Here is a 26,864-nt window from a genome sequence, read left to right on the forward strand (position 1 = left end):
TCTCAGTATTTTCAGAGCTTCATAACCCCACACTCTTTCCTTCTCAATGGACACAGTTTAGGAATAGGCTGTAGTTACGTAGTGAAAGCCAGGCAAACTGCGAATGAAGCAAAATTATCACTAAAAACCCTTCACACAAGAAGATGCATAGCAATGTGATTTTTATTCTCTGTACAAAATATACACATCTTAAATATGCAATGCAACAGTTGAGGCTAGCCAACTTACTAGACACGGTCAGTAACAATGGGTTAGTAGGTATCACTGCTTTATGACAGTACATGCGAGTATAGACAGGTTTCACTGGTGGTCAGTTCAGGAAATCCCCTACGGCACCTGCAAGGGGGCAATCGGAGCCAGACCCCCCCCCCCCCGCCTCCCCAAAAAAGAGATGTGAAAACGTTCAATTGGATAAAATGGTAATGTAAAGAAATTAGAAGTTACAAATACTGTATTGGTGTTGGAAGAAAGTGCAAGTTATTACAACAAGGGTGTTAACCGATTATTAATACACTCTTGGTGGAAGTTGGTCTTAACCAGAGTTCTAGGTTCAGTTATCCTTCTCAATCCTAACCATAATCAGTATGTGACTGTAGGAAAATTGGAGTCTGGACTGGAGGTTGACCGATTAATCGGAATGGCCGATTTAATTAGGGCTGATTTCAAGTTTTCATAACAATCGGAAATCGGTATTTTGGGGCGCCGATTTGCCGACTAAAAAAATATATATATATTTTTAAACATAAACATAAACATCAATGCCTTTCTTAAAATCAATACACAAGTATATATTTTTTAAACCTGTATATTTAGCTTAAAGAAATCCAGGTTAGCAGGCAATATTAACCAGGTGAAATTGTGTCATTTCTCTTGTGTTCATTGCACGCAGAGTCAGGGTATATGCAACAGTTTGGGCCGCCTGGCTCTTTGCAAACTAATTTGCCAGAATTTTACGTAATTATGACATAACATTGAAGGTTGTGCAATGTAACAGGAATATTTAGACTCATGGCTGCCACCCGTTAGATAAAATACGGAACGGAATAAACGTTTTGTTTTCGAGGTGATAGTTTCCGGATTAGTCAAAGGTATATGGTTGAGAGAGAAATAGTCGACGGGTTATAATTCCTGTAAAAACTTGCGGCTGAACTTGAAAGGGGTTCCTTCGTTATTTTACCGTTCATGTCTTCCATAGAGAATGTCTTGATCTACTTCAAATAAGGTCTGTGTTTCGCGGAGGAGCAGACTGACAGGGGACCATGCAGACAAGCTCTGCTCATGTTATTTGAGACTAAATGTATTTTATTTATGTATTATATTAAGTTAAAATAAAAGTGTTCATTCAGTGTTGTTGCAATTGTCATTATTACAAAAATTTGTGTGTGTTTGAGATATATATATATAAATAAATTTTAGTTTTTTTAATCGGCCGATTAATCGGTATCGGCTTTTTTTGTCCTCCAATAATCGGTATCGGCGTTGAAAAATCATAATCGGTCGACCTCTAGTCTGGACCAGTGGGTTAGGGGCAACTTTTATCTACTCCCAGGAGTAGGTAAAAGGGGGTAAAATATGGACATTATTGCATATGCCACTGTTGTTGTTTTATTGACCCACCTGATGGCATGTTATAATTTTGGGGGGGGGGGTTGAAAGTGAAGTAATTAATGTCATTTAATGAAAGACACAGGAAGTAGTTGATGGGTACAGGTAGTGTTATCTTACAAAAGATCAGCATTCTATTCAGAACCACGAGGCAGGCGTTCCACCCCATTTCAAACAGCCTTTTTTAACACCCAGTAGGAAACGGCATCAAGTTGGCAAAGAATTGGGAAACTACTATTCAATCGACAAATCTTCACTCTCTCACAATATACAAACATACTCTCCTTTCCACTCCAATCTCTCTTTCGCTTCTTCTCTCTTCCCTCTCACGTTTCACAAATGTGTCTATTTATACCCTGATATAACTGAGGGTGGCTTTAAATACTTCAGTTGGTGTGCCTGACTCTTTGGTGTCAGTGGGGGGAGGCAGGAAACGTTACTGCTGTCTTCATACCCACCTACCCAAGCACACACGTAGACATGTAACAAGAGGCTTAATTTGGATTCTGAAGGAGATTCAATTGTTCTTGACATGTTGCTGCTCTTTCATGGTCGATCAAAACTGAAAGCATTTCTCTTTAAACTGTATGATAAGTATAATGCAAAATAATCATTATATTTATTACAGAATTTAACTTCAATTCCCATAATTCACTGCATCAGTTAGTCACCTGTAAATACAGAAAGGGGTCTTCGGGAGCCTAGATGGTCCAACCAGCATGTTCATCAATATAGCGCCACAGACTGTTTAGTAGTTCTTGACAACAGGGTTATTGGAAGAGGTACAACAGTCAGCATACACCTACAGCTAAGGTAACAGGTATAAAGGCCAGAGGATAAGTTAGTGTTAGTACGAAGGAGGTCTCATGGGGTTGAAATCTGAATGGGTTCCTACCGGAGACGGGAATGCCAGTACAACCTCTCTCTCACACGCACGCAAATACGTACACACGCATGCACATTCGCACACACACACACACACACACACACACATACACGGAGCGAGGCACCTGTGGGTGACTCTAGGCAGACAGACAACAGACAGGCTGTAGTATTTCTGTAAATATATATAGGTTATTATTAAAGACATCATCATGCGATATTAAAATCAGTCCCTTATCGAAAACAACTATGTATCTTCTGTTTGTGAAGAGTGAGTCTCATCCTTCAGATCCTCAGTCACTTCTGTTCTGTTCTCTTTTCCAGGTGTCCTTTCCTCCTTTTGTCCACTAAGTGGCGCTAGTTACCTCTGTATTGATGACAGAAGTGTCAGGAGTTTAGCTGCTCTGGTAGAAGTTGCCATCCGCTGAACCACTCCTGACGTTAACCTTAACCATGAGGTGGGGATATGCAAAACTGACCTTAGATCAGTGAGTAGGGGGATTTAATCCTATGTTGAGTCCAGCCAGCAGGCTACAGCAGCTTTCTCAGAAACGGGAGTGTTAAATAATAAAATGGTTAATGAAACGAGTGTATTCAATGAGGCAAATCACCTCGAACGTTGCAGATAGACAAATAGAGCTGACACAATTGACTCCCTATTACAAACAACAGGCAATCATATCTGTTCAGCACAACACATTTCTATCTGAACATTCTGTAACATTTCACATTCCTGAACAGGTCCTTGGTGTGGTTGTGGGTGTGGATCAGAGTCTATGACCCAGCCCTTCTCTTCTCTGTGTCTCTGGAAGAGATGAAGGGTTGGATAAGAGGAAGCGCCTCCTTTTGGCTTGGAGTGGGTGCGGAGAGAAAGGAGCTAGAAGGAGGGGTCACGATTTGGGGGGGGGGGGCTGAGGGTCAATGTCCAAGGCCCTCTCGGAGCCCCCCCACAACACACATATGCACGCACACACGCGCACAAACACACAAATACAGGTGCACACTCACACCCACACCTCCCCTGTTCTCCAGACCCTTTTCTATGTCAGAGGCTCCTAGATGACGTTGTCAAACAGCTGCATGGACTGCATGATGTTCTCATCCTGAAGAGAGTGAGAGAGGGATGGAGAGAGAAGGAGAGATAGAAATCTTAGTTAAAGAGAGACAGCAAGGACAGCAAGTTTCCAGGGGCACAATGAAACCCTGTTTGTTTCAGCTTCTTGTTCTTTCTCACGGGAGTCTGACTCCCTAAAACAGAGATGACAGTAGAGGTGACCCTCAGAGTAGTCTCTCCATCTCGTCGGAGTGCATGCTGGGAGTGAGTCGGGAAGCAGGCGCGAATGTGGGGTCAACTGGAATTATTTTCACTATATTCGGTAGTTGAGTTGTTTTAAGGTTAAATTGTCTCACTATCACTAAGCACGTATAAAAGTGGTGGGATCGTTGAGGTTGGTTCTCTCCAGGGCACAACCAGTGGGAGAGGCTGGTTGTAATGGCCACTCGTGGAGGTTTAGAGTTTGAAAAATGGGGTGGGGTCAATATTCCAGTTGCGGCAGGGTGTTCGGTGGAAGAATGTAGTTTAGCAGTGGGCGCTATCATTGGATATGATAGCATAAAATCAGCCTCAATGATGAATAGCGCTGTAGTAATATTCTTAGATTCCATTTAAAAGCATGTGGTTTGGGGGCAGTTGTGGTAGAGCAGGGAAAAGAGGGGGGGCAGTAGGTGAGAGGTCGCTGAAGGGGTGCTGGAGAATGAAATGGGAGTTCAAGAGGAGAGTGAAACAATGGAAAATGAAGCAGCTGTTTTCAAAGTACCGAGGAGTAAGAGGAAGAATTTAAGGGGTGATGAAGGTTCTAATTCTAAGAGGAAGGTAGAGATTGATAAATCTAGTGAGGCATCTGATGCATCACAACAAAATAGCGAGAGAAAGGGGTGGAAGGGAGGTATGGGATTGAAAAAGTATGTCAATTTCTGAATTTGACAAAAGGGAAGAAATATATCCAGGATTAACGTTGTAATGTAACTGATTTTTTTCCTGAAAGTGAATTGTTTATTGAATCAGCAACGTTTCTGAATTCAAAAATAAAGGGGGAGGTTTGACAAGCCCAGAAATTGCTAGACTAAAGAAAGTGGTCACGAGAGTGACAAGTTAGATTCATTCTAAAGGAAATGAAACAGTCGCAGCCTTTACGTTGTATTTTTTCCCCAACCATGAGCAGTTTACATTTATTCTTTAAAAGTAAATGTGGCAAGAGACGTAAAAAAAAATTGCCGTATTTTTTGAGTTAATAAAGGGAAAGGGAAGTGACATAAGTTTTCTACAAGAAACGCATAGTAATATGGAAAATGAAGTTGTGGCAACGGGAGTGGGGGGGACAATGGTGTGTAGTCATAAAAACTCAAAAAGTGGGGGTGTGGCCATCCTGTTCTCAAAAGGTTTTTTGCCTTTGTCATATGAGGTTGAAGAGGTAGTTGAGGGGAGGTTATTAAAAGTTAGAGCGAGATATGAAAACATCACTACGGGTCTGATAAATGTACATGCCCCAGTAGTGGCAGTTGAGAGGGTATCTTTTTTAGAGACATTATCAAATACCATTGAGAAATGTAGTACTTAGGATTATTTATTTCTTGCTGGGGATTTTAACTGCACAGTCAGTGATTTAGATAGAATTCACAAAGAATCTCATATAGCCTCAAGGACTTTTTTTAAAAGGCCTTATTGTAACACATGAACTGTGTGATATTTGGCGGAGTCAAAATGGAGGCACGAGACAGTACACATGGGCCAATGTGTGAGAGAACACCATCTCTCTGGCCAGGTTAGATAGGTTTTATTGTTTCGAGCATCAATCTCAGGTCTGTATATCAAGTGTGATAACCCCAGTGGGATTTTCTGATCATTGTTTAATAACTGAGGTGGTGTATATTAACACTGTAAAACCTAAAAGTGCATACTGGCATTTTAATATAACTTTATTGAGTGATGCTCACTTCAGGAAATGTTTTTTTTTGTGTGTGGGGGGGAGGGGGGTCTCAAAAGGACAGTTTTGTATCCCTTCAACAGTGGGGGGACATAGGGAAAATCCAGATTCAACAATTATGTAATCAGTACACAATGAATGTCACCAGATCAATCAACGCCCTAGAGTCTGAAATAGTGGAACTCCTGACGTTAGTTGAGACCACGGGAGATCGAGGCCATACTCAGGCACTCAAGAGGGAAAAAGCCACATTGGCAGACCTGCTGGGTATCAGAGCACAGGGGGCATTGGTGAGAAGTAAGTTTCAGGGAATCTCTGAAATGGATGCCTCATCCAAATTTTTCTTTGGTTTAGAGATGGACGAAGAATGGACAAAGAATAATTATTCATTGCCTCAAATCACCTGTTGGACAGGAGCTCACTTTGCAGAAGAAATACACTGCATTAAACAGCATGGAATATGGAAGGGCACCTTGTATTGATGGGCTTCCCATTGACTTTTTAAAGTCTTTTTGGGCTATGTTGGGAGAGGATTGGCTAGCAGTAGTTAACGATAGTTTGACCGGAGGGTTACTACCGATAAGCTGCAGAAGGGCCGTCCTCGCCCTACTGCCAAAAAAGGGTGACCCTAGGGAGGTGAAGAACTAGAGGCCGGTGGCCTTACTGTGCACTGATTATAAGATCCTGTCCAAGGCTTTGTCCAACAGGCTGAGGGAGGTGATGGGGCAAATCATACACACGGACCAGTCCTACTGTCTTCCCGGCAGGCAGATAGGGGATAACATTTCCCTGATTCAGGATTGTTTGGACATCTCTAGGGCTATTGGATTAGATGCTGGTCTAATTTCAATTGATTAGGAAATGGCATTATGAGGCTTTTGATTTTAGCTCTGATTTTATTGCCATTATCAGGGTGATATATGGTGACATTGAAAGTGTATTGAATGTTAACGGTGGTTTGAGTGCCACTTTTAAAGTGTGTGGAGGAATTAGGCAGGGGTGTTCGTTGTCCGGAATGTTGTATGCCATCGCTATAGAGCTACTACTAAATAGCATTAAAGGTCACATTGAAGGGGTGTACCTTTCAGAGGATATTCCTCCTATTCGTCTCTCAGCCTATGCTGATGATGTAGATTTTTTGGTGAAAAATCAAGCAGAGGTGGATAGTTTGAGTCTCATGGTTGATCGGTTTAAGGGAATATCCTCTGTTGTATTATGGGGCAAGACTGGATTGTACAACTGAAGCTGTTCCACATTTCTCCAGGATGCTGGTGAAGGGCAAAATCATCACCCTAAGGAAGTTAATGGACATGGCTGGGCCCACATTAATGGATGGAGGACGAGTGGCTGAACATTTGGGGGTGAGGTCGGAAAGGATTGTCGGACAACTGCTGGAAGTTGCAGGAAGGCTCTGTCAGCAGAAGAGTGGATTATGCGCAAGAGTCACAAGAAAAAGGCACAAGATGGAGACGCCCATTTTCCAAGACTTGGGATTACACCTAATATCCCAGAGTCAGACAGAAAGGTTTTGTCACGTTCCTGACCTGTTTTCTCTTGTTTTATATGTCTTTATTGGTCAGGGCGTGAGTGTTGGGTGGGCAGTCTATGTTTTCTATTTCTATGTGGGGTTTTGTGTTCGGCCTGGTATGATTCTCAATTAGAGACAGGTGTGTATCGTTTGTCTCTGATTGAGAGTCATACTAAGGCAGCCAGGGTTTCACTGGTGTTTTGTGGGTGTTTGTTTCCTGTCTCAGTGTTTGTTCTGCACCAGATAGGACTGTCTCGGTTTTCACGGTTTGTTATTTTGTTATTTGTTAAGTGTTCATGGTTATTGTTTAATTAAACATGTTGAGCACTGGCTACGCTGCATTTTGGTCCTCTCCTTTACCCCTGGAAGAAAACCTTCACAGGTTTAATGACTGGATTTGAGAGGATTGGAAGAGGTGGGTTTGGATGAGGTGAATGGGAATGAGTTATATAGGGTGTGTGTCAAGGTTTAAAATAAAGATACATTGAAAATAGAAAAGACACTCCTTGGAGGGTAAAACTGGGCCTTGATGACAAGGTAAAGCCAGCATGGATAGCCACCTGTACAAACGGGTACTGGTGATATGCAATGGAGTGTTTTGCATGGCATCGTTGCAGATAATGCTTTTGTATCTGTCATTAATTCAGATGTTGGAGATGGATGTCCTTTTTGTAATATAAGATAAACTATTTGTCACTGTTTTATGGAGAGGATAAAACCTATTTTTGAAATACTAGAGTCTTCGTTTACAGCTGTAGCAGAGATTTTCAATAACACTGTTTTTAGTTTGGGGTTTCAATACATTTTATTTTGGAACAAGCTAAGATGTCAATTTTTCTGAGTAGGAAAAATAAAATAGACAAGGGACATGGTAAAATGTGTTTTTAAAGGATTAATAAAAGCGAGAATAAAAGTGGATTTTGAGTTATTCTCGGCTGTAAAAGATCTCCCATTGTTTGAGGCGAAGTGGACATATGAAGGAGCGGTATGTTTTGTGGAGGAGGGGAAGCCATTTTTTGTTGATGAAATAAGTTGAATGTAAATTATTTAAAAATGTAATTTAATTTTTAGTTTTTTATATGTTTATTTAAGAATGACACATTGTTGTGTAATTTCCGAAAAGGCAGTGTGCTAATATTTGTGTTAATACTTGGGTATAAAATAAAGTCCCCCTCTCTCCCTCCCTCCCCTCTCTGATCACTTAAATAACTTTAAATAAAAACACACAACCTACCTTTTGGCATGACTCGATGAACTCATCAATAGTGACCACCCCATCATTATTACGATCCATTTTCTAGAAGGGAGAAAGAGGAGGAAAAATGGGTCAAAGGTCAATCAGTGTCTGCCTGTGGAGCAGTTTGGGGGTTAAGTGCCTTGCTCAAGGGCTTTGATAAACAGAAAGTGTCTGTTGACCTGGAAGAAGCTCTCCACATGTTCTCTGGGCGCTTCGTCCTGCATACAGGGATACGTGTACTTCCCCATCATATCATAGATAGACTTCATTATATCCAGCATCTCCTACAGAGAGAGGGAGAGAGAACGAGAGCGAGAGATGACACAGGGTATACTTCCACAGGACAAGATCTGTCAATCACTCTCCAATCTGAGATTGATGGTCAATTTAAGAGCTGTTCATTTTAGAATAGACTTTAGATTTCTGTCTGATTTCTCCATTGAGGCTTATGTAAAATGTAAGTGATTTGCTTATTTTTGTAATTTTTTAAAAGTATAGATATCATACAGTGTAGTTGAGTAAACTTGGGAACGTTATGCTGCTTTAAAAGTTGATAAACTTGTTATCACATTTAGGAGACAACTTGGAGAAAATTCCCTTTGCAAAAATTTTGCTAGGACTCTCTAGGAGTTGTTTTTATGGGGAGGGCAAAACTGAAAATGTATTAACCGCATGTTGATTTCATCATGGAAGGCAAAAACAGGCTGAATTTTCAGGGTGTCTTTTCAAACAGCTCTGACACTAAATGGGCATTATCATAATTTTCACAATTTCAAAGTATTATTCCAACCTCATAGTGTGGAAATATATATAAAACACAGGAAAATCACATTTTTTGTGAGTCAGCATGTCCTCCAGAAAGTAGTCTCTACTTAAACCCAGCTAAATTATCGTTAATGCCGTTTTTGGTTATCTATGATTTGATTTATTTATTTATCAAGTCAAACAAGTGTCCATTGCGTGAAATTTAAAATGTATTCTGTCATTACTAAATGTGTAATGTGATATATTTGAACATTTTACAGAAAAAAACAAAAACATTTGATTAATAAAATATTAAATCAGTTGTCTTCCTTAAATGAAGGGGCTGATGATGCAATCTTTGCAAGAGGGAGGGAATCTGATTTCATTGGTCCTCAACTCGTGGCTCAGTCATTTGATTCAGGGTAAGCCTGTTAGCCTGTTAGCCAGGTTAGTTCTGAAGGATTTGTTGACATAGAAATTTACCTGGCTAAAAGGTGAACCACTTTTGTATGACCGGTTATCTCGAGTTGAACTCAGAATTAACCAAAGTTACCTCGCTAACTCCTCAAACCTGCTTCACAGGATACCCCTCAGGGAAGCCCCCATTCTGTTATAAACAGAAGCCTGTAACATGACAGACCAATCAGGACTCATCTCTCTGCATTTCCAACGACATAATTATCTCAGCCAATCATAACTAGCCAGGAAGTATCCTGTCTTTCTCCCTGAATAGCTCAGTGCTTCCTCCTTGGGTAAACTAGGCTATTTTTACTTGATATTTATAGATCTCATACACATTTGTAATTAAGGCACATGAAAGTTCACATGTTCAAGAAGGTTTACATTTTGTTTTTTAAATAATGATTTTTAATGGCCTGTGAAGTAGGACCTACTGTCAAACGCCTCCTGTAGCCGTTCACATTTAGAACACAGAAAGCTAAGAACTTAGAAAAGGAGACTCAGAATTCTGAATGGTAGATATATTGTGTGCGTGTGTGTGTGTGTGTGTGTGTGTGTGTGTGTGCATCCGTGTGTGTTACCTCTTTGGTGATGTAGCCGTCTTTGTTCAGGTCGTACAGGTTGAAGGCCCAGTTTAGCCGGTCATTTATCGTTCCTCTCAGAATGATAGACAGACCGAACACAAAGTCCTGTGAAAAGACAGAAAAAATTCCTCGCCACCTGTCATACCCACCAGCATTCAACATTTACCTTTTTCCACCACTACAAGTTAATAACCATCCCTACAAGCTGTTTAAAGCTATGTATTGACATTGAGTGAGAGGAAGGGCATATATTGTGTTGTGATATCACAATACGAGTTGCCTGGGGCTATAGCATCAGCAAAGAAGATTATGTGGCTCACTGCAATACATTATATGCTCACCAGTGTGTTCATCAACAATGTTGCGACCCTTAGGTTGTGTGTGTGTGTGTGTGTGTGTGTGTGTGTGTGTGTGTGTGTGTGTGTGTGTGTGTGTGTGTGTGTGTGTGTGTGTGTGTGTGTGTGTGTGTGTTGAAAAGGAGAGAAAAGGCATGTATTCTGTTACAGCTGCATATTTACAGAATGAGAGTTTTTTCTCACTCCCTTAGGAAGTAGACAATAGTAAAAATAGTCTTACCTCAAAACTAACTGATCCATTCTTGTTAGTGTCAAAGGCCTCAAACAAGAAATGTGCATACGCACCCGAATCTGAAAGGACAGAGATGTACAAAATGTGTCATAGAAAATATATCTGGGAATACTTCATACAAAAAAAATCCTCAAACAAGTGGATGAATATATTGAGAACAAGACCCAAAGACCCTTTCCTACTGTAACTTGATCAAACAAGTTGTGAGTACATAAATGTCACTTCAAACAAGGCGCTATCCACCTGTGACAAGCAGTTGAATAAAAATTCAACCTAAATATAATTTTTAACACAGCCGTGTAAGTGTCCTACTGTAAGTAGCACTGACATAATGTTAAAAAAATATATTCAATGGGACATCACATAAATTCACATGTCATTGTTGTTAAATGTTGCTATCCTTGTTCAATTTGTCAGTTACTTTGGGGAGTATCAGATCTTTGAAATATTATGTTAAAAATCAGGGGTCAAAGGTTTAAGGGTCATTAACTCACCACCCTGGGGGAAGAATTTAGAGTAGATGGCTTTAAAGGTTTCCTCATTCACCACTCCACTTGGACACTCCTACAAACAACAACACAGAAAATAACAGGATCAGAGTCAATTTGCAAGTCTGCTACCATCGATATACTTCTACTATTACAGTTGAAGTCGGATGTTTACATAAACTTAGGTTGGAATCATTAAAACTCGTTTTTCAACCACTCCACACATTTCTTGTTAACAAGCTATAGTTTTGGCAAGTCGGTTAGGACATCTACTTTGTGCAAGACACAAAGTAATTTTTCCAACAATTGTTTACAGACAGATTATTTCACTTATAATTCACTGTATAACAATTCCAGTGGGTCAGAAGTTTACATACACTAAGTTGACTGTGCTTTTAAACAGCTTGGAAAATTCCAGAAAACGATGTCATGCCTTTAGAAGCTTCTGATAGGCTAATTGACATAATTTGAGTCAATTGGAGGTGTACCTGTGGATGTATTTCAAGGCCTACCTTCAAACTCAGTGCCTCTTTGCTTGACAACATGAGAAAATCAAAAGAAATCATCCAAGACATCAGAAAAAAATTGCAGACCTCCACAAGTCTGGTTCATCCTTGCTCCTTAGGAGCAATTTCCAAACACCTGAAGGTACCACTTTCATCTGTACAAACAATAGTATGCAAGTATAAACACAATGGGACCACGCAGCCGTCATACTGCTCAGGAAGGAGACGCATTCTGTCTCCTAGAGATGAACGTACTTTGGTGCGAAAAGTGCAAATCAATCCCAGAACAACAGCAAAGTACCATGTGAAGATGCTGGAGGAAACAGGTACAAAGGTATTTATATCCACAGTAAAATGAGTCCTATATCGACATACCCTGAAAGGTCGCTCAGCAAGGAAGAAGCCACTGCTCCAAAACCGCCATAAAAAAGCCAGACTACGGTTTGCAACTGCACATGGGGACAAAGGACGTACTTTTTGGAGAAATGTCCTCTGGTCTGATGAAACAAAAACAGAACTGTTTGGCCATAATGACCATTGTTATGCTTGGAGGAAAAAGGGGGAGGCTTGCAAGCCGAAGAACACCTTCCCAACCGTTAAGCACGGGTGTGGCGGTGCTTTGCTGCAGGAGGGACTGGTGCACTTCACGACATAGATGGCATCATGAGGGAGGAAAAGTATGTGGATATATTGAAGCATAACCAAATACTAATTGAGTGTATGTAAACTTCTGACCCACTGGGAATGTGATGAAAGAAATAAAAGCTGAAATAAATAATTCTGTACTATTATTCTGACATTTCACTTTCTTAAAATTAAGTGGTGATCCTAACTGACCTAAAACAGGGAATTTTTACTAGGATTAAATGTCAGGGATTGTGAAAAACTGAGTTGAAATGTATTTGGCTAAGGTGTATGTAAACGTCCGACTTCAACTGTATATATCAAAACAGCTTTGCTTAGAGAAAAGCTTGTAGTTTCCTCCCCTTTCCCAACCCCCATCCTCAGCCGCAGGCTTCTAACATCCCATAACTCCATCCCCATACCCTCTCCCACATCCCCAGACTCACATTCTTGAAGCCCCTGTAGAGAACCTTTAGTTCCTTCTTGGTGAACTTGGTCTGCTCCTGTAGTTTGTCCAGACCCTCTGGTCGATGGCACACAGTGGACAACTCAAAGTCGTCTTCTACGCTGTCTGTGGGACAGAGAGAGGTACTGTATGTTATATATACGTACCTATAGGCTACTCCTACAGGTGCCTGCCTGGCACACCTTAGAACTGGTACTAGTAATTAAAAACATAACCAAGTACACTGAGTGAACAAAACATTAGGAACACCTGCTCTTTCAATGACATAGACTGGCCAGGTGAATCCAGGTGAAAGCTATGATGCCTTATTGATGTCACTTGTTAAATCCACTTCAAATCAGTGTGGATGAAGGGAAGAGACAGGGTAAAGAATGATTTTTTATCCTTGAGACAATTGAGACATGGATTGTGTATATGTTCCATTCAGATGGTGAAAAGCAAGACAAAATATTTAAGTGCCTTTAAACGGGGTATGGTTGTAGGTGCCAGGTACACTGGTTTGTGCCAAGAACTGCAACTCTGCTGGGTTTTTCAAGCTCAACAGTTTCCTGTGTGTATCAAAAATGATCCACCACCCAAAGGACATCCAGCCCTCTTGACACAAGTTTGGGAAGCATTGGAGTCAACATGGGCCAGCATCCCTGTGCAACTCAATACTAAGAAGGTGCCCTTAATGTTTTGTACACTCAGTGTATGTCAATGATCAACTTTTGAAATATTATTACACTATTGTAGCTTTACCTGAACATACAGCTAGATGAGTAATCGTTACATCTACATTATATTACAATTCTCCTAAACTGAAGAGCACAAAGGAAGACACGTAGTCGTCAAGTCATCAATAGAAAATATCAACATCACACTGTCTGTTTCCTGAATATCTATGCAGAGGTTAATATAGTAAACTGATGTACTCATTGACGATAACGTTCAGTGAAAGTAGTGGTAAGTAGTGATGACCTATCAACACAACAGTGTAACGACAAAAGCCATCAGATCGTCAACCAAAATGATATGATCCTCACATTACATCTCTCCCTCCTCATCCATTTCTCTCTCCACTCATCCCTCTCTTCCTCTATCCCAACCTCCTTACACACACGGTCAGCTGAAGACAACCACCCCCCACTCCTTCTTTCCTCCTATCCCAACAGGTATACCATGGGTGACTGTCTGTCCCCATCTCACCTCTGCACATCAGACTCCATCACACAACATATCAGACAAAAATATCATCATTTTCCCAGGAGACCAAAACACACAGTCCAATGATACTGAGATACAGTATATCCAGATATATATTGTGTGTGTGTGTGTGTGTTTGCGTGGGTGTGTGTGTGCGCATTTGCGCTCCAGTGTGTTTGTAGAGAGTGAAGAGTCACTTGCATTGACTGACTGAGGCGGCAACGGAAGGCGTGCAGCAGGGGAGCAGCTTGAGGAATCTCTGCTTTATAGTCTTTTTACTTTTGATGGTGGGAGTGTTACCTGTAATCACCAACCATAGCAGAGGTTAGACAGAGCACACACAGAAACACAATCTCACAGACGTAGACCTGCACGTGCACATAAAATGACATGCAAACCCACTGCCATGCACGCATGCACGCACACACAGCATAAGCAACACGCATTGAAGCATGCGCGGCAGTCTCCCATAGTAAGGGCAGCAGTTTGCGGTTTGGTTCGCTGACCTGGCTTTTCTAGGACGGGCGTCCATTTCAGCTATTAGCTTACACCACCATACACAGACCTCTACAGGGGAGTCATTGGCAAACACAAACAAATAATGAATACCCAGTATGAAGCCATAATTACATCTTTAGTCTGAACCGACTATAGGGAACTGAGGGAAGTCAATGGCAAACAGAGCAAGATAAAAGGTTCTTATGAGGTAGGAATCACATTTATGTAATATTTTCAGAGAGATTAAGGAATTAATGCAGCACAATTTCTAGACAATTCCTAGGCTACCATAACACGGCAAGCCAGTTGAGGGCAATTCCACGATAACGGATTTGTCAGTTAAAATGTATGACACACAAAGAACATTGATTTCAAAGTTGAACAAACCGTACAACTCAATGCACAAGGACTATTTTTTAACAATTTACATTGAACAGGCAAAGTTTGGTACCAGACTTTCAGTAAAATCTCCCTCAGTTTATGTCTATGACATGACACATTGACTTTGAAAAAAACTATTTTGGTTATTGAACTACAGTAAGTGAAGTGGGTTTACACACGGTGACGGAATTGCGGTAACGGAATTTCATCATGGGTCCCTGATCTGTACTACAAAGAAATGCATAATTATGGATATGAATGTAATTCTCTTCATGGTGATAGGTACAGAAAGGTATAAATATTCCATATCCTCCTTTGAATATTTGGGTATTATTCTACACACTGGCTATTATTTTAATGAACTTTGCCCCCAAACAAGACTACATTTGGTTGGTCCGGACCAAATCTGAACCAATCATAGACGTCTATGTTTTACAAGTTTGGACATCAAAGTAAAGCACAGTAGATCACAGAACAGTAGAGTTCAGTACAGTATTGTGAACCTAAACCTGTGAACCTGTTTTTTTAATACTATGATTTGCCATTGTAGCCAATTGAATTGCAGAAATTCAGTCACCGATTTGGTAACGGCATTTTGAGTTTGAATCACTTAATAATTCATAAACAAAATTGATATCAGTAAAAACACTAACTTATTGATAGTTCTACATTTACTTCTGTGAACTTTCATTATTCTAAAATATCTTAAAGATGTGTGGGATTTTGGTAACGGAATTTCAAGGCACAAGGCAATGTTTCTTAAACTTACAGAAGGCAGAAAAATGATCCTAAACTAAAATGTGTTGCTATTAGTTGGCAGGGGTCTTTACTTCAACATTATAATGTTTTGATATATTTCCAATACATTTGAAGACTTTTTTTTTTATTCCTAATTTTAAGGATACAAAATGGTTGAAAAATGTATATATGCCTTCTTTTCTCAAAAATAGTTTTAATTTGACACCCAATTTGACATGCTCCTATGAACTTCACATGTTGGTGCTCATGGGTCCTATTACTTGGAAATGACCTTGAGCTCTCTGTTCGATCAAGATTCACAGGGACCTTAATCGAACGACTCAAACCCCACCAGTCCTCACATTCTCACAGAGCATCACTCACTCATCCACTAGAACTCATCCATCAGATCTCCAGAACTCATCCATCAGAACTCATCCACACGAAATCATCCATCAGAACTCATCCACCAGAAATCAGCCCATGTTACTCACTACTCACCCCACCACCTTCACCTTATCACACAAACAGTACAAGTACAACCCAAATAGAACAATACTGCATCCCTCTGTGTCCTAAAGGTTAAGGCAAAGAGAAGAAGAGAGGGACTTACTCTTGCGTCTCCATGGTAACAGCAACTTCACACCTTTTAGTAGAACTCCAGCAGTCTGAGGGATGAAGGCCATGATAGAGACCAGTACTGTATAACCTTAACCCTAACTGTACCAATACATTAATACACTTCTGTACTCTATATCAGTACTTTCTATCTATCTTACTCTTTAACTCTCTCTTTCTCCCTGTCTCTTCCTCTTTCCTGGTCTGTGCTGGTCATTGGGAGTCTGTTGTCGTCATTTGAAGGCTGACCAGGCAGCCCATTAGGCCTCAGATAATACATCTGGTCGTGTAGCACAGTTCCAGTCAGCCCTCTGCCCCAGGGTGTGTGGTGTGTGCACTTGAGAGAGAGAGAGAAAGAGAGAGTGTGTGTGTGTGTGTGTGGATGGGATTCTGCCAGCAAGTACTGTACCTTATAATTTGTGCTTGTCAATACAGTGTTTTTCCATTACAGAGATTGAATTACACAAGTAAAGTAAAGTAGTGGAATACAGCAAAGGAAAGCTCAGAGGGATGTACCAGAGTGGTTTTAGGGGCAGCGTATAATCATGACAGCTGCTACTGTATCTGTATGATATATTACCTTCTTTTTTCAGCAGAACTTTTTATTTACTCCAGCCTGAAACAGCTAAGGAGATGAAAACTCTTTACCCAGGTGGGAACTCTGTATGCAGTTGTGAAGGCCAAGGGGGGGGGGGGATAACAGATGTCTCACTTTGCTCACAATAGCTCTATATTGGTCTCTGTCATCTGGTAACCTGAATGTCCCACGGCAGCCCCCAACATGCACACGCACACAGTGCCCTAATGTACACACAAAACACAGGTTGACATAACAACAACTATGTTTTAACGACAAGCTGTTGACCTGTTTACCTTGTCCTTTTTTTTTTTACCTTGTTCCACACCCTACAGGTGTGCTGCCAAAATAGGTAGCTCAAGGTTAGATATTAGAGCTAGAGGTACTGACACGCACACACACACACACACACACACACACACACACACACACACACACACACACACACACACACACACACACACACACACACACACACACACACACACACACACACACACACACACACACACACACACACACACACACACACACACAGTTGCCCGGGGAGATGGGATGTAGTGTGTGTGTTTGTGATCTGGCCCACGCAGGGTAATCACAGCCATATGGCCACCAGGGCTGAGTCACTCACGTACTGCTCCGTCTCTAGCCAAAACGCACGCACACACAGTGTGACATTATTACCTACGTAATGAGGAAAAGCAGTTGATGAAATGAACCCTATCATCTCAAGTCAAAGGAATGTCTGGGATCTTTGGGGGTCTTTTCGGCTAACTCTGCCTTGTGTTCCCTTGAGGGTACCCATACACAAACCACGTTTAGGAAAAACATGTTTACTATTAACCTCAAACTGCCACAATCCATGACCCACTATCCAAAAAATGTCATCTTTCCAGTACTAATATAAACTATAGACTGTCCCAGTCCACAGCTCATTAGGCACAGAGAAGAGTGCGAGAGGACAGAGAGAGTAGACACACATGCAGTGCTGTTTCTGCCCCACATCTCCCAGACCACCAACACACACCTGATGATAGGGAGAAATCAGGTCATGCTAATTTACTACGTATGTTTGGGTTAGGGCGCATTAGCATGGCTTCACACACACACACGCACGCACGCACGCACGCACGCACGCACGCACGCACGCACGCACGCACGCACACACACACACACACACACACACACACACACACACACACACACACACACACACAACAACAACCTAAATTATAGTCAATGAAGTCCACCATTTATCGGACAACACATAGACGTTCCTGCCTTGAATAACAACCAGAAACATTTCCCTCCTTTAATATTTTTTATTTTCTATTTCCCTTCTTCCCCTACTGTTATCCCTACCCCGGCCTGAATCACCACCTTCTACACCTACTCCTTCCCCACAACATGCTACTGCCCAAGCCTGACTATCCTTTACCGAAACTCTAGTGTTACCCCTATCTCTGCCTCCTACCCTTCCCTTTCCCCGGAGCTTATCCTCATCCTAATTGCAATTTACCCCTGTCCCCAAACCTAATCCATGTCCCTAACCCTCTCCCTAACCCGAAGCTCCTACTTCTGTCCCCAGCCCATAACCTTGCCTCTTCTCCTACCCCTATCCCTACCTACGCCTGTCCCTTACCTCCCACTGCCCTCTGTCTCATATCCATCCCTCAGCCCCCTGTATCTTACCTTCTGAGGAGAAATCGATGAGCCCCAGGAAGTGCATCAGTTTGAGGGAGCTACAGACCACCAGGAGTATCCCCACGGTTTGCAATCCCTCCATCTCCCACACCTCATGGAAAAACAACAACTGCATCTTGACACACTGTCCCAGAGAGAGAGAGAGAGGTAGATCTCTCCCTTCCCTCTTTCTTTTTCTCCTTCTCTCTGTCTATCTGTGTCAATCCAAGAGAGCCCCCCTTAGCTCAGACCCCTCCGGTCCCTCAAAGTCACATTTATATCTCTGTCCACCTTGATCTCTCTCTCTTGTTCAGTCTCCCACTATCTCCAAGTAGAAAGCCATGGTACGTCCACTCAGGTCAGAAGTGATGACGATGTAGAGTTTCACTCTCTCTGTCACCTCTACTCTGTCTGTAGTAGGTAGTATTGACATTGCAGAGTTGACTCTGTCCATAGTAGCAGACCTGTCAAGAACAGCTCACAGGTCAAAGGTAAAGAGAAGGTCCTCTGTAACTCAGCCCCACAGGTTGACCTGTCAGCCAGCCTAGTCAACTCTCATCAATCGTACGTTACTTCTAACGATCGTTATCTGGACTAAGAAGAACTCTCCAATATCATTAGGTAGTTAACCAGAGTAAAGAGGTGATCATAGTCCTCTGTAGATCTAAGCTATATCTAAAGTTCACGATTTTACTCTCCTCCAACACACTTAGAATAAAGGGTTCGAAAAGGGTTCTTCAACTGTCTCCATATGATAACCCTTTTTGGTTCCAGGTAGAACCCTTTTGGTTTCCATGTCGAACCCTCTGTTGAAAGGGTTCTACCTGGAACCAAATGGGTTCTACCTGCAACCAAAAAGGGTTCCTCAAAGGGTTCTCCTATAGTGACAGCCAAAGAACCCTTTAAAGTTCTAGATAGCACCTTTATTTCTAAGAGTGTATCTATCTACCTACTCCCTTTTCTTTCTGTAATTCTGTTTGTTTCTCTTCCCTCCCATTTTCCATCTCTCCATCCCCTCCTGCTCAGTCCCTCCTAGTGTGTAGTTGGGTCAGTAGCATGAGTTTGGATAGAGGGAGGAAAGAGTGAGGAGAGAGGGATGAAAGGAGGAGAGAGGGGAGAAGGAGGAGGGCAGGAGATGGTGGAGAGAAGAAACAGGATGGCTGAGTCGGGGGAGAAGAGAAGAGGGAAGGAAAGGAAAGGAAAGGGGTGGAATGGGGGAGGTGAGGGAGGAGAGGGAGTGACATGCAGCTAGGATTCACACGTCGCTGGCAGCTGTGGCCAGACTCACAGATGTGGCTCTCTGTCCCATGAGTGCTTCCCTTGGCTTGCATATACACTAACATACCCACATGGAAGTAGGTGTGTACCAGTGAGCTGTAATGTGTAAAATTGGGTGAAATCTGACTCCGGGTGTATCACGTCTCTGTGCCATTAAGATGCCAGACCTCAGGATGTTTAGACTGGATGTCATAAGAACGCCACAACAGCCAAACCAACACCATGCCAACATACCAAAAACTGACACCAAACCAACAGTAAACCAACCAATTAGACTAACAGACCAAACATAGTTCAACTTACCTAGCCAAACGAAGCAGACTGACAAACTATAGCCACAGTTAAACTAACTTGTGAAACTAAGTGATCAAAACTAAACCAAACCAACACTAAACCAACACTACGCTTAAGCCTAAAAATGATCTCACTTTATAGCAAAAAGAGAAAGACATTGTGTCACAACCTTTTAGGTACAATATGTGGGACATCAAGTGGAAATATATCCACTCTCAAGGAGATTGATAAAACTGTGGAAGAAGAGTAAAAAGGAACAAGGGATGAGATGGAAAGTGGGTTGAGGATCAAGGCTGTGTGTGTGTGTTCTCAATGAATTTTCACTCAAAAAAGCAAAAGGGGGAAAAGGGGAGGTGAGGGGGGAAATAGAGGGGTGGGAAAGAGGGGAGAAGAGTGAGGAGGACTGGTCTGTCTGCTCAGTGCTTAATAATGCTCCACAGGCACTATTGGAACTAAGCTCCTTGGCAAAAGCTGTTAGGGAACCACGGAACACTCAGCCACACGACTGAGCAAAATGATTCCTCCAAGATTCAGTCATTGCTATATCAGATAACCTCACTCAACACCACGCACGCGCGCACACACACACACACACACACACACACACACACACACACACACACACACACACACACACACACACACACACACACACACACACACACACACACACACACACACACACACACACACACACACACACACACACACACACACACACACACACACACACACACACACACACTCCTGTTGCTTATCTGTCTTTTAACCATTTGTATTGCATAACAGTTCAAATTAAATGCCCTAATATACAGTGCATTCGGAAAGTTTTCAGACCCCTTGACTTCTTCCAAATGTTGTTACGTTATAGCCTTATTTAAAATGTATGAAATAGTTTGTTTCCCTCATCAATCTACACACAATAGCCCATAATGATAAAGCAAAAACAGGTTTTTAGAACATTTTGCAACTTATAAAATAAAATAAAAAATATCATATTTACTTAAGAATTCAGACCCTTTACTCAGTACTTTGTCGAAGCACCTTTGGCTTGGATTACAGCGTCGAGACTTCTTGGGTATGACGCTACAGGCTTGTCACACCTGTATTTGGGGACTTTCTCCCATTCTTCTCTGCAGATTATCTTGGATGGGAAACGTCGCAGCACAGCTATTTTCAGGTCTTTCCAGAGATGTTCGATCAGGTTCAAGTCCAGGCTCTGGCTGGGCCATTCAAGGACATTCAGAGACTTGTCCGAGGCCACTCCTGCCTTGTCTTGGCTGTGTGCTTAGGGTTGTTGTCATGTTGGAGGGTGAACCTTCGTCCCAGTCTGAGTTCCTGAGCGCTGCCACCACCCTGCTTCACCGTAGGGAAGGTACCAGGTTTCCTCCAGACTTTGACTTTGACATTCAGGCCAAAGAGTTCAATCTTGGTTTCATCAGACCAGAGAATCTCTAGGAATAGTCTTAGTGGTTCCAAACTTCTTCCATTTAAGAATGATGGAGGCCAGTGTTTTCTTGGGGACCTTCTATGCTTTGACACAATCCTGTCTCGGAGCTCTACGGACAATTCATTCGACCTCATCGCTTGGTCTTTGCTCTGCTCTTACAGTATATAGACATGTGTGTGCCTTTCCAAATCATGTCCAATCAATTGTATTTACCACAGCTGGACTCCAATCAAATTGTAGAAACATCAAGGATGATTAATGGAAACAGGATGCACCTGAATTTTTGTATTTCACCTTTATTTAACCAGGTAGGCCAGTTGAGAACAAGTTCTCATTTACAACTGCGAACGGGCCAAGATAAAGCAAAGCAGTGTGCCAAAAACAACAACACAGAGTTACACATGGGATGTACAGTGTGTGCAAATTAAGTAAGGAGGTAAGGCAATAAATAGGCCATAGTGGTGAAGTAATTCCAATTTAGGAATTAACACTGTAAGTGATAGATGTGCAGATGCGGATGTGCAAGTAGATATACTGGTGTGCAAAAGAGCAGAAAAACAAAAACAAATATGGGGATGAGGTAGGTAGTTAGATGGGCTATTTACAGATGGGCTGTGTACAGCTGCAGCGATCGGTAAGCTGCTCTGACAGCTGATGCTTAAAGTTAGTGAGGGAGATATGTCTCCAGCTTCAGTGATTTTTGCAATTCGTTTCAGTCATTGGCAGCAGAGAACTGGAAGGAAAGGCAGCCAAATGAGGTGTTGGATTTGGGGATGACCAGTGAAATATACCTGCTGAAGCGTGTGCTACGTGTGGGTGCTGCTATGGTGACCAGTGAGCTGAGATAAGGCAGAGCTTTACCTAGCAAAGACTTATAGATGACCTGGAGCCAGTCGGTTTGGCGACGAATATGTAGCGAGGACCAGCAAACGAGAGCATACAGGTCGCAGTGGTGGGTAGTGTATGGGGCTTTGGTGACAAAACGGATGGCAACTGTGATAGACTGTGTCCAATTTGCCGAGTAGAGTGTTGGGGGCTATTTTGTAAATGACATCGCCGAAGTCAAGGATCGGTAGGATAGTCAGTTTTACGAGGGTATGTTTGGCAGCATGAGTGAAGGAGGCGTTGTTGCGAAATAGGAAGCCGATTCTAGATTTAATTTTGGAATGGAGATGCTTAATATGAGTCTGGAAGGAGAGTTTACAGTCTAGCCAGACACCTAGGTATTTATAGTTGTCCACATATTCTAAGTCAGAACTGTCCAGAGTAGTGAGAGTCTCATAGCAAAGGGCCTGAATACTTATGTAAATATGGTATTTCTGTTTTTTAGTTTTAATACATTTGCATTAAAAAAAAAACTGTTTTCACGTTGTCATTTTGGGGTATTGTGTGTAGATTGATGAGGATTTTTTATTTATGTAATCCATTTTAGAATAAGCCTGTAACGTAACAAAATGTGCAAAAAGTCAAGGGGTCTGAATACTTTGCGATTGCACTGTATGGTGTGCTGCTGATGTTTTACAGTTGTTTGCTTGTGATGTTGATCATGTCACTGTCAAGCCAAAGGCAATTTTCTACACGGATTCAATTTCCATCTATTCTCAGTGATAGTGACAGTTCTGTGATATGAAGGTCATGTGGTGCCATGTAGAGAACATCCTGTTTGTCTGTTTACCTGCGAGAGCGAGATCTGAGTGGTACTCTGGATCTGACTGGTGCAGGTTTGATATGTGCACGTTTCAAATGACAGTTTGGAAGTAGAGCAAACTGAGAAACCTTTTCCTTTTCAAACCGAGTTGTCTTTATACTGCAACCTTTTATGCTCGGACTAAAGAGACAATAATAGGATCATTATTTTCTATATCTTGATTGCATCTGTATGTGTGTGTGCGTGTCCTGATATCCTGAGAATGTGCTCCATTTCACTGTAATTAGCTCAGTTAAATGGGCTGTCTTGTCTTTCAGTCAGTACACATTCTAGAGACATGCGTTCAATAGCTCCCATTCCATGTCATACTAACACACACACACACATGCATGTGCGCACACACACACACACACATTCTTGACCTGGATCCGGTCATTCATAGATTCTGATCTTATTGCAAATGGCTAGGCTAATCAAACACAGCATTGTGTCTTTTTTTTCTTTCACCGTTATTTTACCAGGTAAGTTGACTGAGAACACGTTCTCATTTGCAGCAACGACCTGGGGAATAGTTACAGGGGAGAGGAGGGGGATGAATGAGCCAATTGTAAACTGGGGATTATTAGGTGACCATGATGGCTTGAGGGCCAGATTGGGAATTTAGCCAGGACACCGGGGTTAACACCCCTACTCTTACGATAAGTGCCATGGGATCTTTAATGACAGAGAGTCAGGACACCCGTTTAACGTCCCATCCGAAAGACGGCACCCTATACAGGACAGTGTCCCCAATCACTGCCCTGGGGCATTGGGATATTTTTTAGACCAGAGGAAAGAGTGCCTCCTACTGGCCCTCCAACACCACTTCCAGCAACATCTGGTCTCCCATCCAGGGACTGACCAGGACCAACCCTGCTTAGCTTCAGAAGCAAGCCAGCAGTGGTATGCAGGGTGGTATGCTGCTGCTGTCTGATGAAGATCCTGCTGAAATTAACTCATATTCCAAACAGGCTCCTCTGCTCTAGCTCCTCACTGTGTAAAATAAATTATTCATTCATCATTGTATTCTCTACCTTACAGGAGGTGGCGACAGGTAGAGAAAAGCTGGAAGATTGTTAGTTTAAATATGGAACAAGGGGGAATTGAACTGGAAACTGGAGGGCTGCTAGTTTCAGATGCCAGGTAAAATCTACTATCATTAGGTAGACCAACATCTTACTATGAACACCTACAGTAACTGTAAGATAATGATATGTGAATACCTGGTCCTCCATCTCTGTCTAAACACAGCCCGAGGCAGCAGAAATGTTGACATATTACCCACGCCCTGTCTGACACGGACCTGTATCCCTCTGTCTATTTCAATCCTGTACAGTCTGTCTTGGTTTGATGTCTGCTGTGTCCCTGTAGGTGTGTCTGTTGGCCTCCTGAGTAGCAGGAAGGGCAGGATGGACACACACACAAACACAAACACACACACAGCCCTACACAGAAAAAAAGCGTTCAGAAATGGTTCATTGAAGAGGGATAGGGTTCTACCGAGAACCGTTTTCATCTGAAGAATCCTTTTTGGAAGTAGAGGGTTCTTTGTAAGGCAAGGTTCTAAGGTTCTGCCTAAAACCTTTAACCTCCTAAGAACCGTTTTCTTGGAAGAAAGGGTTCTTTGGTGACTCAAGAAGGAAGGCAATAAGGATCCTTTGGAAGGCAAGAAGGGTTCTACATACAGTAGAACCCTTCTGAATCTGATAGGCTTTTAAAAAAAATTGTCTTTTTAAATTTATTTTAAATAGTTAGTGTTCGTGTTTACCTCAGTGTTTATCCTATAACATCAGGAGTTTGAGTAATCTTCTAAGTTTAAAAAGATACTTGTGAGAATGTTTTAAAATGTACCTATATGGGAATATTTGAGCATGTATCTGGTATTCCCTTAATCATTTTACATACATTTTACAGTACGGACATAGTTGATCACTTTGACATGATTTCTATCTTTCAAATGAGTATTTTCTGTGATTTTATTGAGCAGCTAGTAGGAGAATAGAAGGGAATGAGTGAACCAGCAGTGTATTGTATGGTAAACAGCAAATTGCCCAGTTTTACTTAGTGCTGATTTTTCAGTGTAACATGTCTAGTGTTGATTCAGGAGTTAAATTAACGCAACACTCAGTGGTGTAAAAGAACCTTGGTGTTGGTGTTAAAGAGCCACTGAACACGCCGATGTGCTCGTGTATTTCTGTTGCTCACTAGAAAAATTTGATTCTGTATTTGGTTAATGATATGAGACACTTTGGCCTATTTCACTTCCTCGAAATTCCTAGAATGCTGTTGGGCAGGTCTGTCTCACTGTCTATGCTGTAGAGAGCAATCACCGCAGCTGTTCACTCCATGTAAGTGAGTAAATGGACATTGTCAAATCAAAACCCAACCTTCATTTACACGTTGTGATGCAAGGATGTTCCAAACTCCATTTTAGACAAGACTGACTTTATGACCAAAATTATCCTATTTACACTTTGTAGTCAATTTTGACACTAGAATAACTGTTTCTGACTCATATCAATGCCACATAGGCCATTTTCATAGGAATTTGTTGCTTTTTTAGCTCATTTTTACTCTGTGTAGAGTAAAACCCTCAAAACCACACCCGCCATTAACATATTTCCCAGCATGCTCTATTGCAGGTTGATTTTCAGATTTGCCGAATATCTGTGTTTTTGCATGTAAATTGTTTGGTTGATTAATATTATGCTACACAAAGATAAAATATATTTTTCTAAACGAATCCAATCTGTTAGTAGAGTTGTTGCACATGTTACTGAGTTATTGGAGTTATTGCACATGTTACTGAGATGGTTGTTCCAGTTTGGAATTTTTTAGGTAGTCTCCTTACTCAATTTTCCCTATTCTGGTAGTCATTCTGAATGCAGGATGCAGGTGATTAAAAGCTCAAATTGTTGGATATCCTCACTCTGGCTGGATTCCATTAGGCAACTCCTGGTTTACAGATGTGGCCTGTAAACCAGGAGTTTCCTAACACCACTGTGTTAGGATATAACTAGGCCCTCAAAGAAGGTCTTATGATATAGGCCTGTGTAATGTATTGTCATAAAGAGTTTATTTTTAAAGATTTTTTAAAATATTGTGTGTATATCCTTGTATTTTTAATTTGTGTGACCGTCCTTGTCTATTAGTTTATCAGTGTTTTGTTACTTTTCATGTTTTGTGTTTTTTTGTGGACCCCAGGAAGAGTACCTGCTACTTCGGCAAAAGCTGATAAAAAAAACTAATAATAAACAAATAAAGGCTAATAAGGCTGGTGGAACTGTTTATAGAGGGTTCTGGGAAGAACCCTTCAAAGATGAAAGGGTTCTTGGTAAAACCGTTTATAGAGGGTTCTGGGAAGAACCCTTTAAAGGTGAAAGGGTTCTTGGTAAAATCGTTTATAGAGGGTTCTAGGCATAACCCTTCATATAGGTTTCGAGATAAACAACATTTACAGAGGGTTCTATGAAGAACCCTACATAGAGGTTTCCCTATGGGGACAAACTGAAGAACCCTATATGGTTCTACCTTCTTTTCTAATTAGCCAAACTGTGTGTTAGTTATGATGAGGAATACTTTGCCTGCGGCCAGACAGTTGAAACACCTCCAGATGTAGACTTCTACCTTTGGAATTATCCCTCTGAAAAGATAATAAGCTAATTAAAGTATCTAGCTGTATATGTGTTTCTATGTGTGGGTGTGTGTGTGTGTGTGTGTCTGTGCGTGTGTGCACGCGTGTGTGTGTGTGTATACTGTAGGTAAGTGAAAGAGGGGGGC

General features: G+C 41.6%; 1 protein-coding gene across 6 annotated transcripts in view; it reads right to left on the reverse strand.

Annotated features, from left to right (window-relative positions):
- Nucleotides 1-1,641: 1,641 nt before the first annotated feature.
- Nucleotides 1,642-26,864, reverse strand: part of LOC129853655 (Kv channel-interacting protein 2) — a 196,816-nt gene continuing 171,593 nt past the window's right edge. For 3 of the 6 annotated variants that reach the window (XM_055919982.1, XM_055919973.1, XM_055919964.1), the window contains exons 2-8: nt 12,676-12,800; nt 11,106-11,175; nt 10,600-10,670; nt 10,021-10,128; nt 8,416-8,520; nt 8,234-8,296; nt 1,642-3,590 (exon numbers count right to left, since the gene is read on the reverse strand). In XM_055919982.1, coding sequence (XP_055775957.1) covers nt 3,543-3,590; nt 8,234-8,296; nt 8,416-8,520; nt 10,021-10,128; nt 10,600-10,670; nt 11,106-11,175; nt 12,676-12,800 — 590 coding nt within the window. In that variant the 3' untranslated portion in view covers nt 1,642-3,542. Of the gene's footprint in view, nt 3,591-8,233; nt 8,297-8,415; nt 8,521-10,020; nt 10,129-10,599; nt 10,671-11,105; nt 11,176-12,675; nt 12,801-14,081; nt 14,181-18,384; nt 19,096-26,864 lie in introns of those variants that run through there. The other 3 variants (XM_055919954.1, XM_055919944.1, XM_055919990.1) reach the window with 2 other exon arrangements.

Source organism: Salvelinus fontinalis, chromosome 1, assembly GCF_029448725.1.
Source record: "Salvelinus fontinalis isolate EN_2023a chromosome 1, ASM2944872v1, whole genome shotgun sequence".
NCBI classification, from domain to species: domain Eukaryota; kingdom Metazoa; phylum Chordata; class Actinopteri; order Salmoniformes; family Salmonidae; genus Salvelinus; species Salvelinus fontinalis.